At 35.6% G+C, this 18,337-nt stretch overlaps 2 protein-coding genes across 4 annotated transcripts; one reads left to right on the top strand and one right to left on the bottom strand.

Annotated features, from left to right (window-relative positions):
• Positions 1-882: 882 nt before the first annotated feature.
• On the top strand, positions 883-10,079 carry LOC127810020 (aldo-keto reductase family 4 member C10-like). Of its 3 annotated transcripts, none has more exons than XM_052349239.1 (4): positions 883-1,993; positions 5,945-6,199; positions 9,338-9,481; positions 9,770-10,079. In XM_052349239.1, exons 1-4 carry the CDS (start codon positions 1,427-1,429, stop codon positions 9,827-9,829), a joined length of 1,026 nt encoding a protein of 341 aa, XP_052205199.1. In that variant the 5' UTR covers positions 883-1,426; the 3' UTR covers positions 9,830-10,079. The 3 variants fall into 3 exon arrangements, with proteins under 3 accessions (XP_052205199.1, XP_052205198.1, XP_052205197.1); XM_052349238.1 differs by having other exon boundaries at positions 9,338-9,615; positions 9,770-10,078; XM_052349237.1 differs by lacking the exon at positions 9,770-10,079 and having other exon boundaries at positions 884-1,993; positions 9,338-9,768.
• Positions 10,080-13,920: 3,841 nt separating this feature from the next.
• On the bottom strand, positions 13,921-17,728 carry LOC127810019 (phytosulfokine receptor 1). Its single transcript, XM_052349236.1, has one exon. The coding sequence runs from the start codon at positions 17,283-17,285 to the stop codon at positions 14,232-14,234; it is 3,054 nt and encodes a 1,017-aa protein (XP_052205196.1). The 5' UTR covers positions 17,286-17,728; the 3' UTR covers positions 13,921-14,231.
• Positions 17,729-18,337: the final 609 nt, after the last annotated feature.

Below are 18,337 nucleotides of genomic sequence, written 5' to 3'. Positions count from 1 at the left end.
GCTGTTGAGGGGAGGCGAGACAACGATAGCATACGAGGCAAAGATAGCGGCGCGGCGATGATCATGAAAGGGGAGATGAGAGTAGGGTAGTGGCCCACTTTGTAAATTTACAAAATGAGCAGGGACAATTTTATCTTTTTACCCCCATTCGATAAGTCTTTTTCTCCCTTCAAAAACTCTCTCTCTCTTGATTATTTCTTCTTATTATAATACAAATCTACAAATTTAATATTTTTTTTTTGTCATCTCATATTCGTCTCATTCATTACATTGTACATAAAATATCTATCAACTTTGTCATTTTCACCTCAAAAGATTATCTATGTGATAATATCAAGATTTTTTTATAAAATAACTCACTAATGATTTAAAAAGTCAATCTTAACAATATATGTGTAAATGATTATTTACATTAGTTTGATTGATTATTAGAAGATTATCAATTGAATTGGATGAACGTCCTTGTTTGTTAAATTTTTATAATAATTTTATTTATGTATTTATTTTTTAAATATAACTTAAAACGATTAATGTTTCATAAAAAATACTTTATTTGCCTAAATGTCACACCTGGTGGGATCTGGAAAAAAAAAGAAAGAAAGGAGAATATAATAAGTTTTTTTTGGTTGGCTATAAAAATTATTATCATATAAAAAATATAAAAATTAAAGTAAATTTTGACTTTTTGTTTCCATTTCTGAAATTAATGGAAATAAAAAAAATATAATTTGAGAGTTATTTTTTATTTTATTTTTTTAAAATTACAATTACAAAATTAATCAAAAGACAAAAAAAACCACTTTCCTTCGTACTTTTCTTTTGCTTCCAGAAGGCCCAAACAGGCAGAGCCTTAAAGTTCGTAACTTTGTATGTCGCATCTTCTCTCTCTCTTATCTTTCCGTTGCGTAATTGACCGGCCACCTCTCCCCATTTGAATATTTCGCAGAGAAATCCACGAAACAGGTCCGATGGATTTGGTATTTTCCTGGTAAAAGGGGTAAACTACAAGCTTCTTTTCCTGGTTGCTCAGCGCCTCCTTTTTGGTGCCGCCTCTTGAATTCTTGATCGTTTCTTGTTTCGTAAGTTGTCAGACTTGATCATTGGTTTGTTGGGTTTGGTTCGTATATATCAACAAACAGATGGTGGGCATTACTGTAGTTAAATTTCGCTTTCGTTCTTTGACTTGGAACGTTTTCTCATCATTTTGTTTTCGACTTCTGAACGAGTCCCCATCTTTTCTGAGCTTGGCACATGCTGATTTTGGTTCTTCAGCTTCCCTTTAGCTGGTGTTCCGAGATTGGGTTTTTGGTTTGATTTGGATTTGCTGCTTTGTGGGTTGGAATATTCGGGGTTTTGCTGGATCTTGGCTGTGATCTGAATTTGGCATTTCTTATAGTTATCTATTCTTGTCAAGAAATTTGAGGGAATGAAAGGAAAAGTTGGGGCACCGGGAAGTTACTTTGTATTGAATACTGGAGCCAGAATTCCAGCCATAGGTCTTGGGACTTGGCAGAGTGGTGGTGACCTCTGCATTGAGGCCGTGAAAACAGCTTTATCGGTTGGGTATCGTCACATAGACTGTGCACATCTTTATGGGAATGAGGTTGAGGTAGGGGAAGGACTTGCTGAAGCTTTTAAGGGGTATTTAAAGAGGGAAGATGTTTTCTTGACTTCTAAGCTTTTTTGTACTATGAATTCTCTGAATAAAATGGAGAATTCTGTTAGAGTATCTCTTAAGAATCTTGAAGTGTCATACTTGGATCTCTATTTGATGCATTGGCCTGAAAGCTCAGCATTTGGCGATGCTACAGATCCTCCTACCAAGTCAGGAAGTGAATACCGACAGTTTTTGACTCGCCTCAAGACTACATGGAAAGCAATGGAACATCTGGTGGAGTTGGGTCTAGTTCGAGCTATTGGTGTTAGCAATTTTAGCATACCGCAGATCAAGGAATTGCTTAAATTTGCAAAAATAGTACCTGCAGTCAATCAGGTAAATGCCTTATTCTTGGATTTTGTAATGGTAACTTTAGCTCATTTGATTTTAGAATTGTTTGTTTGATTTGTATCTTAGAATGTTGATTGGTGGATTTATATATATCTAAATATCTTAGGAAGTCCATTATCGATTGTGTTCGTAGCTCCCCTCAAATAAAAAGATCCCAATCATCGTATAGGTAAAGGCTATTTGGCATCTGACCGTGATGTTTCTTCACACATCCAATGATGTTTAAACACTTGTGTCTTAATATTGTAAGCTTGAAAGCCAGAAATGATTACAGTAAATAGACTTAAACCTGCTTATCATCACCAATGGTTTAAAGATCCATTCAAAAGTTCACCCTAGTCTAATTGTAACTTTAAGTTACTGCTGTTTTGGTTAAGATCCTGTACGTAGTTGGAAACTTGGATCTAATAGGGTTCAAATCCTGTCAAGAATATCTACCCACCTGTTAGACTTGTTAGAGGGGGAAAGATGTCCTGCTTGTACAGGCACAGTTTCTTGAAACAACTTGTTCCCTTTTAATGCTATGTGACAACCACATCGTAAACCAAATAGCCTCTTAAATGGAAACACAACACTATAGGGATAAACTCGTATATTTTACCATGAGAATCCTAGATACTTTTAAGACTATTTTCTTCTGAACAATTTGATATTTATTGAAATAATAAAATGTAGTGTCTTCAAATAAATTATAAACACCTTTCTCAAAACATGATGACCAATTTTGCTCTTTGTCTACCTAGCGCAAGGAAAAAAAAAAAACACTTTGTCTGTCCAAAATTCTACCAACTATAGGTTTCAGTTAATTATTTGGTTTTCTTCCTTCTTAGGGACAAGTTGGGAGATAAATATGAAAACAGCATTGGGATCACTAAATTCACCATTTCAGAATGGTGTACCACGTTCCAGAATGTGTGCACCAATTTGGAATTTACTGGGGCATTGATGCCTTTTGATCATATAAATCAGCATCCGTTGAAAATGTTTTCTACTGTTTTGTATAAATATCCCAAGGTAGTATAGGTGAGCTTACTATCTTGGTTGCATTAAGAAACCTAAAGTTTAATAGCTTCCAAGCCTATCGAGTTTTTGCCAACCACTTTTTAAGTGACTAGGTGGAGGAGGGTCTCCTCCTTGTGCAAGCACAATTTGCTCATATGAATTGTCCCTTTGCAGCTATTTGGTGTCCATATCATATGAGAAAAGGGTACCTAATGACAAGAAGCTAATTATATAATCACCTTAAATTGCCACTATAAAACAAGTGCCTTATTAGAGTGTATGAACATTATTTCCCTCCTAATCTCATAGGTATACTTTGTTTACACAAAACACTTGAAATATTCCTACATTTATAGTTTTTGGGGTCATTTTGATAACAATCTCTCCTTCCTTGTGTAGATTTGAGTTTAGATACAAATATCACTTCCCTTTTTGAGCCTCTCAGTTTTCAATATCAAGTACCCTTTTCATTTCTAAGCTAATTGCATTCTTTAGGGAAAAAAGACTACAATATTCAGTTTCTCCTAGTGGATTAAGGCTTGTGATTGTGGTTGTAGTTTTTACTAGGTTGCATCAATGTATTCAATTTCAGTCTTAATTATCTTAAAACCTGATTGATTCAAAGTAACTCCCAAAGTTATTAGGTTTATCTTTCGTCCACTAAAACAATACCATCAACAAATAGTGTACTCCGCTGTACCTGTTCTTGTACATGAATAGTTCCTCAACTGATGCAAAAAGATGATGCAAAAAGATAAGGGTTAAGTGCAAATCAATGATGTAAACATAATAATTGGTAAATCATTAGTTTCTCCTATGGTTGTCTGCTCTATGGTTTTGGTTCCATTGTACGGGGCTATTACCATTTTCACCTTTCTTTCTCACAGCCACTATATTAGATTGCAAGGGTCATGTCACATGCTTCCTTTGGCTCTATAAAGACCATATGACTACGTTGGGCAACTGTATTGACTGGAGATTGAAATGATTCAACAAATGATCATCTTACTCACAGCTGTAACATATATTATCTCGCTGCTAATGATTGATGAAGGAACTCATTGTTAGGATGATAGTGCTATGGATATCTTCAAGGAGAGGCAAAATGAGGTGAACTATTATCTAGCTTCTCTCCATACAAAATTGAAATGAAAAGCTCAAATTAATTTACTATTTTTGGCCTCTAAAAAGCATTAAAGCTATAGTCTAGTTGTGTGTTGATATTGGTTGCAAGCAATTTATCCCATGATTTCTTTTTGATAAGGTATACTCCATGACTTCTTCCTTGGCACTAAAGAACAATGAAATGCTCTAACTTTTGGTTTTATTTTTTTGTAACTATCCTAATAAGAGGTTCTTCTTCCTTAGTTGTAGATATAAAAATGGCCTTGGACTCTTAAGTTCTTGTGCAATCCATTTAGTATACCCGATAAAATTTCTCAAAATGATGTCCTACCAATTTTATGCCAAATCCCATCTCACAACCCAAATCTACATCTGTAGTCTACTAGGGGAAGTTAGGTATATTACTTGGTCTCACAGACCCAATAGTCCATCTAGCTTTTTGGGTAAGAACTCCCTGTGTTACAAGTGGCATCAGAGTGAGCTCAAGACCACTGTTGAGTGGGTGTGAGCTAGGTAATGTTTTGAGATTAACTTGTATCAGTGTGATATATGTAATTTTTGGCCAGCGAGGACATCCAAATCCCCATTGGTAGTCTGCTGGGGATGTTTGGGTATATTACTTGGTCCCATAAACCTAATAGTCATCTTTAGCTAGCACTTTTGAGTTTGACTTGTGTTATAAGTAGTTAAAAAGCTGATAGGAGATAGTTTACTTTAAATTTCATCATTGTTTGTGATGGAGGACTTGGAAGCGACAACATATAAGAATCATCTTAAAATTGGTTCTAAGGCTCAAGCATTGATTTTAGGATGTTTTGGATGAAGAAAACCTCCTAGAAGCTTTGTTAGGCTTAACTTTGATGTTTGTGCATCGAGGGTATTTTTGTCATTTTTCATTATGTTTTCTAAAATCTTTTTGGTGACTCTAATTATGTGTTAGGGTTTTATTTATAGTGTTTAGGTCTTATTAGTCTTTTCCTAATCTTATTATTAATAGTTTTAGGTTTTGTTTAGTTTCCTAATAGGAAGTTCCTAACACAAAAGACCTAAACTGTAATCTCTCTTTTTTGTTAGTGAAAGAATAGTTATCTTCAGTTTTCTCTAAGAATTGATGCCATATTTAAATTGTGTGATGCAATTCTAATCCTAGGCGTGATGCCTAGAAGATATTTCTATCTAATCTTTCAATTTCAACTTCTTATTTTCGTAACCCTACTTCCAGCCCTGTCCTCAGCCCCTAAATCTCATCTTTTGAGCCATATTTTGCCTCTAAATTTCCTACCAATTTATTATATACCTAAACCGTAGACTTTCTACAATTTTTCCTAGCCTTCTAAGCCTAATTAAGCCTCCAATCAGTCGGTATTAGCAGATTCCAGATCTGGCCTACATCAGTTTGTTTTTCAAAATCAAGCTTTTATTGCTTTTGTTTTTTTCTTTTTAACGATTTGTAAACATTATAATGCTCACGTCCATTTTGTTATTTTGCATGTCTGATTTTTGCTTTATAACATTTGTTTCTTTGCTTATGTTAGCATTCTTCTAGCATGTAGGTATCTTTATGAATTAACGTGATTTCTATTACCATATCTGTTTCATTTTTAAGTTGTCTGTTGCTATTAAATATGTGAATGGGCTTTAGTAATTTGATTGTCTAAGAGGTTCCAACTCAAACCTTTATTTTTCTTCTCTTTTGATCTTCAGTTTTTTTTTTTTCCTTTTTTGTCTTCAATCTTTTATCTTCTTTGAGTGAATAATCAGCTTGGGAGTTCAAATTTTTTCATTGATCTATGATGGGCTTTTTACTAGGTAGAGTTGCATCCCTTTTGGAGGCAAGATGAACTTGTGAAGTTTTGTCAATCAAAAGGTATTCATGTTTCTGCTCATACACCATTGGGAGTACCAACTTCCAGTCCTGGACCATCTGACACTGGATCAGGTGGTGAAGATGAACCTGGAACTCCTCGGATATCATTCAGGAGATCCAGATCAGTTCATGGCCCAATGTTGAAACTGTCAGTTGTTGCAGAAATAGCAGACAGACATAAAAAGACTCCTGAACAGGTACAGCTGGTTCTTTTTCTCCGCATTATGTTATATCTACGTTTAATTAACTGTTTTGTTTTTGGTTACACCATGCACCTTCACCACATCTATCTTAGCCAGAATAAATCAGTGACTATTTTTATAGATTCCAATTGTTCTTCTCCTCAATTTGTGAGCTAAGATGATATAATTGTTCAAAAAGATTGCTTTTCTTGGATGAAATAAAAATTGGATTGGTGTGCTAGGAAAAAAATATTTCCCATTCTTTAGCCAGAAAGCTAATAGCTTATTTCATGTGCCATTACAGTGTAATGAATTAAGAAACCTATCATCTATAGGTAATCTCACACTGCCAAATGCTAGGACATGGTTAATGTTTCTGGTATTTTCAATATTACAGGGACATTTGACATCAAGAACATGATTATCAATTGGTCTCATCACATTAGAGGTTGTTCATGCTTCTATGGATGACTATTTTTTTTTTTTTCTTTATGGTGGGGGGCTAAATAAAAGGAAAAGGGTGACTAGGGACATGGCATATTGCCTTCTAATACAGGGGGTGGGGGGTGGTCAGCACACTGGCCATCTAGGACATTCAGGAAAATTCATGATGGAGCTAGGCCTATCAATGGTCTGGATCTGATCTAGATCCAATAAGATAATGACTGGATGTCATGGATCGAGGTCTCATATATCTAGATTTGGTCTCAAATGTATACAAGTACTAATTTTACATTTATTATTTTTACATATTGGTAAGGAAAATATTTATATTAACAAATCTATAATTAAAAAAAATAAAATATTTTTTGTTAAAAAAACCAAGCACTAAAAAATTGACAATATCGAGTGTATAAGTGTGACATAATAATGAAGTTTAATTTTGACAAAATTAAAAAAATAAAAAAACAAAATTTTTGAAATCTGTTTTTGTATTTTGATGTAAAATATTTGCTTTAAAAATTAATAGTTTTTGTTATCCAAACACTGAAAAGTAATTAAAATATTTTATGTCCAACCAATTATGGTGTTTAGGAAAAAACTGGGGTCTAAAAAACAAGAGGAATACTAGATATGTCCGTTTGTTTTGAAGTAAATGTTTCATTTTTTGGTGTTTGGATAACAAAGAAATGAGGAAAATATTTTGTAAACAAAAACATTTTATATAAAAATGTAAAAAATGTCTTGCCAAAATTTTTTGGTAAGTCATTTTTGGTTTTGAGACTGAAATTAACACATACACCATTAAACATTATTGGGCTATCTAGTGCTTGACCTTTTTTTAGAAAGTGAGCCTTGATGCAACGATAAGGTTGCTCCATTGTGACCTGGGGGTCACAAACTCATAGGTTCAAGTCAGGAAAATACCTTTTTGTTAAACAAGGGTAAGGTTATGTACAATTAAACTTCCCTATAGCTTGCAATAATGGTGCCTCGTGGACTAGGTCCCCCTATCTTTCAAATTTTTTTAAATAAAATATTTTTACATAAAAATAAAATGAAAACATTTTTTTTTTTCAAAAATAATTTTTTACACGAAATATTTTGTAAGGAACAATATTTTCTCAAACAATATGTAAAATATAGTTGTTCAACGTACATATTTTATATATGCAAATGCTGTACTATCATTTGTATACATTTGAGGGTTGATTATTTTTTTAAAATACAAGCCAAACATATGAAGATAATATGATAAATAATTTCTTTTAAAAAATATTGTTATATGAAAATTATGTAAAATATTTCACATTGAAACAAATAGAGCCATGGACAGAATTTTTATATAAAAATTTTATTTAAAATAATGTAGCATCATATCCATACATTCATAATGAAAAACTCACTAAAATGAATTATAATGGAAATCAATGTAAGTGTTACATTATTTTTGTAAATTTTATATTTAAAAATTATATAAACATGTTTTTTTTTTTTTTTTCAATTATTGTACTAAGGTATCTGTGTTTCTTGTGCCTGAACAGTAGAGTGTGTCCCCGTGCTCCTTACAAGACTTGCTTTGACCTAAGTTGCTTCGGCTGCCTCCTCAACCACTCAGCCCACTCAGCCTCTGCAACTGCCTTGACATATTGCACAATGTACATGTTCGTGCAGCCATCTTCCTAGAAGTAGTAACCTTGAGGATTTCAACCTTTCCATCATGTCCCACTTTTAGAGAGTTTCTGAGAAATTGCTCTAGCTCCAACTTGACCATGCCATGATTTTGTAGTGGGAAATGTATCATATGCAAGATATAAAAACTATTATAATTGCAAATTAGTAATTTCCCCACTAGTTTGAGAATTATAAATAAGTGCTAGTTGATGGAATACAGAATATATTGCTTTTGGAAATAAAAGATAATTCTTATTCTTTTAGTTTCAGTTTTTTCCCATGCATATTTTCGGTTGCATATAATTTCCGAACTGACACTCTTAATGTTTTCTTGTTTATAATATTTGTAACTCTTGAGATGGACTTTTCAGCAACAACCGAGGTATTTGCACATTTTGGCAGCAAGTGTTTGCACTTACGAATTAGAGTTTATATGCTGTGGGATGAACTTTGGCTTTCTCAACTCAAGCTTCTTATGGCTTAAGTTGTAATCTGCCCTTTTAGATTGAATGTTCTAGTTATATCATATACTCATGTTCATATGTATACAAGCATGCAAAATGCTCTGTATGTGTCAGCACAAGTATATGATATAACTGAAACATTCCATCTATCTGTAGATTCTTATTAGTTGCTTCTCTATAAGTTGAATTTCGTTTGAAATGATGTTTGTATCTGCAAATTGTTCATGGGAATATCATACTTGAAACTTTAATGGAATGTTGTTTTAGGGACTTTGAAACAGAGGAAATCCTCAGAAGTTCCTATCTCATCTTCACACGTCACTTTTCCTTTACAAGTATGTGTTTACAGGGACCTACATTTAGGACAGTCTAAAACTATGAGCAATCCATGAAAAACTATAGCACTCTGAAACTAAGAAGATTCTTGCACTTTTCATTGCATTATGCAGTAGAATTGAGGTTGTGACAGCATGTGGCACAGAGTTGCACCCATACTCGTCACTTCCCATGCATAAGAACTCTACAGTCAAAACGATGCTAATACCTTTTTGGTTATTCCTTTGATCTATTGTAGGTTATCCTGAGGTGGGGCATACAGAGAGGAACAAGTGTCCTGCCATGTAGTGTGAGGCTGGATCGGATAAGGAGAAATATTGACATTTTCAGTTGGTCTTTGTCAGCTGATGAATTGAACCGCTTGAACCATATAGAGCCACAGGTTTGTCTGTTTGGACATGTCCCTCTGAATACTCTATCAGATAGTGGGTTTATGCCTGGAAGTGGTCCCCTTCAAGCTGTGCACGAAATGGAAGATGATGTGGAGTCCAACTCTTGATGTTTAATCATATTTGTGTGAGATATAGTGTCATCTAACTCCAACTATGTCTTTATGCTATAATGCCTTATTCCTGTTATTTGTAACATATTCTCTTTGTGGATGCTGAATATAAAGTAAAAAAAACACATTATAGTGAATATAGATATAACATTTCCAATTTTCTTTCAGGGGTGTGGTTTGGTGGCATGTGGAGAAAGAATGATACTAGTGATGGCATTTTCTATGTGATCCATTATACTACTTGTGGAACCACCTGAAATTTTATTCTGACTATCATCCAATTATCCATACCCACTTGAAGATACTGACGGATTAAGTTGTTTAGGGTTTTTTTTTTTTTTTTTTTTTATCATTATCATTACTTTGATGCAGCAGATTTGGATTGTATAGGAAGTCCACTCATTGAGATTGAAATTAGAACTTAGCACTATTGTGCCTTTTAACACTATTGTGCCTACCCATCAACCAACCTATCCTGTTACCCAAGTTAATGGTTAGAAGTCATTTACTTGGCTCCTTATTCTCTGCTGGATTTCTCACTTTTCATAACATCAAACATCAATCACCATTACACAAATTTCTCCTCTCTGAAAGTCTTCATACCATTCTTTGTTGCCTGAATCCTAGTAAGAGACAATCATGACATCGAGAAATTATTATTTTGCGCCTCCAAGGTGCCACGTCAGCAACAAACAAACTGATGATTTGCTGTCACGTAAGTGTACTAAGGGTAAATTTATAAATACATTCACATCATATTCATAGTTATGTGAATATGTTGAATGTATCAACAAATTTACCCTTATTGACAAAATCATTTATTTGGTGCACTAAACTTTGCTGATTGAAAACATAAAATGATTTCACCTGAAATAAGCAATTGTGGTAGTGATTAACTTGCTGGTGCCGACCCTGGTATTCCTTGGTAGCAATGAGGGCAGGAAAAGAGCCATGATTGCAATTTGACTTGGATCTCTGTTTTTAACCTTGTCAAATGGAGGTGGTTGATTAGCCCTTACCTTTTTTTTGTCATCATGAGAAGGAATAATAATTTGACTATGGTCTCCCAGTTTTTATCTTATTCTGATGCTGGTTGATGAAGTTGTAATGATCTCAAATGCCACTTCCACCATCTTTACTCTAAAGCCCTTCTTTCTTAAGGCCGAAGCTTCACAAAGTCACAGGAATGATTTGTGGCTCTGTGGGGGCAACAAGCCATCAGTGATGTGGAGGATGAACTTTACATTATGATCTTTTGTGTATGGATAGATACACAGGCGCGCGCGCGAGCGCACACAATTATATATATGGTAAAAGGAGGGTACGTAGATAGGGATTCAAATTGACCTTGTCAAGATTCATTTAACAGTTTCTATGCACCTTCATCTTTCATATGTAATTAGAGATTATTTTTAACAACATTATCCATTGATCTTACTTAAAACTCTTATTACATGATGTGAGATCACTCAAATATATGGAGATTAAAATTCCAACTCAAAATTCTAAACATGCCATGTTAGTGAGCTACCACCTGGATGAGTGGTGATTATATGTTTAGCAGAAGATTTTAGGAAATTGCCATGGCAGCTTCGTTATCTGTTAGCTATTATTATTATTATTATTATTATTATTATTATTATGCATCGTGGGTCCTTTGTAAAAGTTGATTTTTATTTTAATCAGAACTGAACACGTGAGCCAATGATACTGGTTTGTAAAAGAGACGGATCAATTTAACTATAAAACAGAAAACCTAAACACTGGGACTGGGGTATAAGAAAAGTTCTTCTTTATGCACTGCTTACATATTAATAAGAAAAGTATTAAGAGACGATTTGAGATATGGGTGTCCATTCAATCGGTTCAATTAACAAATCGATCGAATTACTCAAATTAAATAGATCGAATTTTTTTTTTAAAAATTAAATTGAATTGACCGAATAGTTGTTCAAACTGAACAAATAAAAAAATTAAAAAGATAGAACTGACCAAACAAAAAATTTAGTAAAAAATAATGTCGTTAACTTCAGTTTACGATGACTTTGAAATTATATAGAATATATTTGAATATAATAGGTATATTGACTTTAGTTTACGATTATTTTGAGATTAGTATAATAGGTATATATATATATATATGAATATAGATGTAGATTAAACTACTAATTTTAGTATTTAATTAATTAGATGATGTAATGGAGAGTTTGAAAAGAGAGAGTCTTGAAATTCCAAGTTGAAGAAAGAGAAATGCAAGTTGAAAATGTGCACACGGGTAATGACCAGTTGTTGCTTCCTTCCTCGGACTTCTGATCTGATCCTTAATTCCAGTCTCCATTTGCGGTTTGGTCAAATCAATTACCTTAAATTAACTCATTAGCATAATCAATCTCCCTATTTATAGAACAACCGTTCAACCACCAACTTCTGCAGTGTCAGACGGTTTGGTCACCCTTAAGATTTTCTCTCATCTTCATTCAGCTTCTTTTATTATATTTCCTCTCCTTCAATGAACAAAATCTCATATTCACGTGGCTATTTCTTATATATTCATCGTCCAAATCTTTAGTTGGCTATTCCTTTTTCTTCTTTGCTTGTTAGTCGGCTATTATTTAATTTAGATTATCTTATAAATTTAATTTAATCTCATCGACTCTCTCAGACATTAAATTTATATTCTGAACGTGACATAGTTATTAAATTAAATTAATTTAATCGATTGAATGATAAACCAATTACCACGTTGGTCTAATTCAAAGCTAGTCGATCTTTGTTTTTCTAAATCTCCATATCAAATTGGTGAATGGCTTTAATTTTTAATTAAAAATGCTAAGTAGTCTCTAATTTTTAAATTTTTTTTCTTTTGTAAAAGATAAATTAGTTCATAAAAATTAAAAATGAACAAGGGTGATGGGTCAGTCCATGTCTACATAGACTGCCACTGTTAATTTCTACTAAAAATGAATAATATTATTTAATTAAAAATAAAAAAGAACATGGAGGTTCCTTAAAAATTAATCTACTATGTTATATATATATAAAAATTAATGAACAAGTGGTTTGACCAATGAGCCATTGATTGAACTAAGTAAGTAGCTTGACCGGCGGCCTGATTTTAATAGCTATGGTTGTAAATTTAATCCTCTTGATTATGATTTTCTGTATTCTGTTATAATATGACCGAAAGGAATTTAGGATTGAAAGTTTCTTTCATTTTCCTAGACAATTTTCTCTCCCTTGACAGATCCACAGTGCTTGAGCTTCTCCTTCCTTAGCCCTCGGATGGCAACGCCAACCAGAAAAGAAGGTTCAGGTTGGTGAGAAAATCTCTTCAAATGTTTAGCTAGCTGGAAACACACTGTTCACCTAATTTCAACAGCTGGCTTCTTTCAGGTGAATGAACATGATCACAGCCCTAATTATCCGAGTCAATAAATTCATATTTTGAAACCCAAAACCCACAGAAAAAGTCAATGAATCCCCCCAAATTTCCAAGCTTATTCATGAACCTTCATCAACGCATACACATTCATTGAAACCAACCTGTATGGAAGGAAAAACAGCAAGATGACGACTAGGGGAGCGAAAACTCCAGCGTTTTCCTCACGGGTGACGCAGAAAACGAGCTATGCAACTTTCACAGCTTTGAAAAAGTCGTGGCTAAGAGAAGATAACCAATTCATGCACTCTTCACAGTGTCATCAATTTACATTCTCTGATAGTTTTTTTCTCAGACTAAGAATAATCATGCTCGGCGAGCTGCTGCAACGCCGCTTGCACGAACAAGATCAGACAAAGTAATGCATAAAATCAACAAAGTGGTTCAGAAATGGGGAATGAAAGGGATCCCAAGAAACATAAGCAATCCAGAAATGGGTTCACTAACCATGCTGAAAGTCAAGTTTTCGTTCGTGCTTTCTGGTTTTTCCAGGTCAACCATTTAGCTAAACTGTTGCAATCTCTAAGATGTCAACAGTTGCACATTTTAGACTTTTTTTGTCCACTGTAGGACCAGTCTAACTACAGTTTTCTTCACTTCCCTTTGTTCTAGTGAAAATTTTCCGCGTTCCAGATGAAACACTCTGGTTCTTGATAGCTACCTTCTACTAACTGATCTAACTCTGAACAACTATATTCGAACGACACACCCATATCACACAAGGAAAAAAGGAAGAAACAAAATGTGCGGAAACAAACAAACCCATATCGAACACTTTTGGACCGTAGATTTTGTAGACATGCAATGGTAATACTATCTGAAACAAATAAAGATAGATAACCAAAATGCAGAAATATGAAAAGAAGTAAGCCTCCTGCTGTCTGTAAACTATGGAGCACCATGAAATAGAGAAAAGTAAATCCTGGAAATTTATTTTATACATGTTCAAGAACCAAGCTTCTCCTCCATGAAAGTAAGTAAAATAATCTAACAACTGAAAGCTTACAAAATGTTTTTTGTGCTTCTGTAAGATCCCTCTCTCGTTCCAACTTCTCAAGTGTGTGGATAGGTATTTACATCAGGATCTCAGTTATCGAAGATGCAACTTCTGATATGAAACAACAAATTTTCTTGAAAAGGAATGTGGGCGATGATTCTTTAGCCAAAAGGCGACAAATTCACACCATAATGTCAATAAGCTAGATCGAGATCAATGTTGTCAAGCCAAGAAACTAGCTGCTGAGTAGAAGGCCTAAGTTTAGGGCATTCACATAAGCAAAGGCAAGCTATCTCCAGAACCCGCAACATCTCCTCACTATGCTGTTTATCGTACACAAATGGATCAAATACCTCACTTTCCCTTTTCTCTCTCTTCATTTGGAGTACCCATGAGATCAAATCCCGGCTTCCTTTGGGCCTGCACATATCCATTGGCCTCTTGCCAGTGAGAAGCTCCAAAAGGACAACCCCGAAACTGTACACGTCTCCTTTATAAGTTGCAACAGAGGCTTGGCCATACTCAGGAGGTATGTAGCCTAATGTCCCAACAAGATCAGTAGTGACATGGGTGTCATATGGAAGTATGAGCCTCGCAAGACCAAAATCAGCTAAGTGAGCCTCAAAATTCTGATCTAGAAGGATGTTACTAGACTTGATATCTCGGTGAAGGATATGGGGCTCGCATGATTGGTGCAAGTAAGCAAGCCCTCTTGCTGCCCCTTGAGCAATTTGAAGCCTCGTATCCCAATCTAGGGACGAAGGCCCATCAGGTTTCTCATGTAACCAATAATCCAAACTTCCATTCTCCATATACGAGTATATCAGAAGCCTGTCACTTTTATAATTACAATACCCCTGAAGAAGGACGAGATTGGGATGCTGAGCCCTTGAGAGAGCTTCAACTTCAGCTCTAAATTCTCTATCCATCTGACCATACTCACCAGAGAGCCGTTTTATAGCAACTTTCCTCCCATCAGGAAGTACGGCTCTATAGACCAAACCGAAGCCCCCGCACCCAACAATATTTGCTTGATCAAAATGGTTGGTAGATTTCAGAAGGTCGTCAAGGGAGAGCTCTTTATTGCTGTCCTTATTTTGGAAAAGAACCACTAAACTTGATCCAAGTACTTCCAAATCCTTTACGCCAGCATCAACCTCCTCCTTTTCAGGATCCACCTCCCGTCGATTAGTAGCACGACACAAAATTAAAAGCATAAGAGCAAGAAGAAAAGCTGTCCCAAATCCGATCCCAACAGCCATTCCAATAACGGTTCCTTTTCTTCTCTTTGACTTTCCAGAATATACTTGAGGAACTTGTTTACTATTTGCACAGGGGGCGGCGTGCTCGCCACACAGACCTTGGTTCCCATCGAAGCTTGAATTAGGAAAGGTTGCAAACTGGCCTCCATAGGGGATCAGACCAGACAGTTTGTTGTAAGCAACACTGAATTGTGAAAGAAAGCTGAGGTTTGTCAACGAGACAGGTATAGTTCCCGACAGATTATTATGGGACAAATCGAGGGCCTCAATGCTTGACATATTTGATAAAGTTCCAGGAATGCTTCCAGATAAATTATTCCATTTCAGATCCAACACGTGCAGCTTTTTCAGGTTTCCAAACTCGGGCCAGATTGATCCATTCAGAAAGTTATTGGCGAGGGCAAGTGTTGGTGGAAAGCTCCCAATGTGATTATATTGGAATCCTCTACCACTTTTGTTTCTTTTCACGAAAAAGGGGAAAACCAAAGGATCTTGCAAGGAGACATCCCTGAAGATGAGACTCTGTAATCCAGTCAGGTTCTTTGGAATTTCTCCGGTAAAAGAGTTGTTTGACAAGTCCACATAAAAGAGAAACTCATAATTTCCCAACCAGGGTGGAAGCGATCCTTGCAACCGATTCCATGACAAATCCAACAACTGCAATTTTCTCAACCCACGTAACCACTGGGGGATCAAACCAGTGAGACCGCAATTGGCAATAATGAGAGCCTTCAGACTTTTGAACTGCAGGCTGGGATCAGAAGGCACCTCCTCATCGTGGAAGTTCAAGGTAAGAACCAAAGTAGTCAAATTCTGGCAATGCTGTAGAATTTTGAGGGCATCTGAAAGGTTATAAATGCTTGAGTTCGAGAGAGAAAGGTGCGAGAGGCTCTGGAAATTCCTGAAGCTTTCTGGGATTTGGCCACCTAAATTGTTCCGTGCAAGGTTTATAGTTTTCAAACGTGGACAAAGGGAAAGATTACCGGGAACAGGCCCGGTGAATTGATTAGTAGCCAAATCAAGCGAGACCAGATGGCTCATTGCCGAACAATTAACATCAATTGGACCATTTAAAGAATTGTTTCTCAGCCCTAGTGCAGTAAGAGTTCTAGAATTCGACAGAGAAGGCGGTATCCGGCCAGCAAAACCATTGGATTGCGCAAAAAATTCTTCTAACTTTGTAAAGCTATTAAACACATCTGGGATAGGCCCTGAAAACCAATTTCCAGATACATCCAAGTGATCAAGGTTAGAAAGATTACCAATGCCATTGCTGAGCCCCCCCGAAAGCCAGTTATCCGGAACAGCAAACTTGGCTAATTTTGGCAGCCTGAACAGATCTTCTGGCAGATTCCCAGAGAGGAAATTGGAGCCAAGGCAGAGGCTTTCCAATAAGCTGCAATTCCCGATTGATGATGGAATTCTACCATGCCAGTAACTAAAAGAAAGATCAATGACCCGAATTCGAGTCAAGTTGTTCCATATACCCTCTGGAAGGGATCCGCGGAAACCATTCTCAGAAATGTTGAGAATTAGGAGTGAGGGAAGGTTGATTTGCACTGGAATGGAACCTGAAAGATCATTGTTGCTCAAGTCAAGGTTCTCCAAATTGGGCAAATGAAACAGTGATGGTGGAATTGAGCCTTTGAAGAAATTGTGGGAGAGGTTTAGGGTTCTGAGCTGGTCCAAGTGGCCCAATGATTCAGAGAGGTTGCCTCTCAACTTTTGCCTTGAAAGGTCCAATTTGACAACTCTGCTAGAATTGCAGGTAATACCTAGCCAGTTACAGCAATTGGGAGAAGAAGAAGGAGAAGATGTTGAATTGCTTTCCCAGCCATTGATGATTCCCGACTCCAAACCAACCAAGAACCCCTCGAGCGCCTTGAGATCGTTGGAATTGCAAGTCAGGTTTTGGGAATTTAGAACCTGAACCCGTAAAGAAAACAAGAGAAAGAAAGAGATTGCGCACAAATCCAAGAAACCCATCTCAGCAACACAACATGTCCTGCAATTATATATATTTATATATCTAGAGAGAGAGAGAGAGAGAGAGAGAGAGGGAGAAAGAAATTAGTATTGAGGAGAACCCATTTGGGAGAGGACGAATTGTGATCCGGGTTTTATTGGTTTCAGCATTTCCGTGCTTAAGAATCAAAGATGAGGAAAAAATTGATGGCTCCGTGACAAAACAGAGCGAAATAGGGGGAGGGTTTTGTTGAAGCACAGTGAATGAAGGAAGAAAGATGGTAGAAGCAAAGCACAAGGGTAAAGGAAAGGACAGAGGCTTCAGAGAGAGAGAGAGAGAGAGAGACAGAGAGAGAAAGAGATGGCTTGGGTTATGAGTTTTGACTTTAAAAAAGGAAGGCTTTTGGTAGTCTAAATGAGATTGCTCTCCTCTTTTGTGCTCTTCCAGCCGTTGGCACTATACACCTCAGGGAAAGTGTTGCAGAGAGAGAGAGAGAGAGAGAGAGAGAGTTTAGAGTTGTTCACAGTAAACAAGCCGTTGGAGGGGGGTTTGGAATAATAATAATAATAATAATAATAATAATGCCAAAGACAGACTAATTTGGTTTTGCACTGAGAAATAATGATTAAAATCTTATGAGTTTTTTAAACGCTAATACTAAATAGTTAAAAGTGTCAACAAATATATCTTATTTTATATAATACGAATTTAATTATTATATTATATTATAGTTTAATTTTTAAATAATTTTATTAGTTATTGATAGACATATTGTATTTTAAACTATTTATTTAATTAACAAAATTACTTAAATACCACAATTATTTCATGAAAAATTAATGCAAAAGTAATTATAATTATTATATATATATACAAAAAGCTATCTTTAATATTTATTACATATACTCATAAATAAAAGTCAAAAGGTAGGTGATGACACGTGCCGGGCCGCCTCTCTTATCTCATGCACAGCCACACCACACCACACCCCCACCCTCACCACCCCCTCTGCTTTATGCATTATTTAATGCTTCTATTTGGACAAAGTTTGATCCAATGCTTACTGAATTCT

This window comes from Diospyros lotus, chromosome 9 (assembly GCF_014633365.1).
Source record: "Diospyros lotus cultivar Yz01 chromosome 9, ASM1463336v1, whole genome shotgun sequence".
NCBI lineage: Eukaryota > Viridiplantae > Streptophyta > Magnoliopsida > Ericales > Ebenaceae > Diospyros > Diospyros lotus.
The sequence above is the reverse complement of the archived record's forward strand: the minus strand, read 5'-3'. Positions and strand labels throughout refer to the sequence as shown.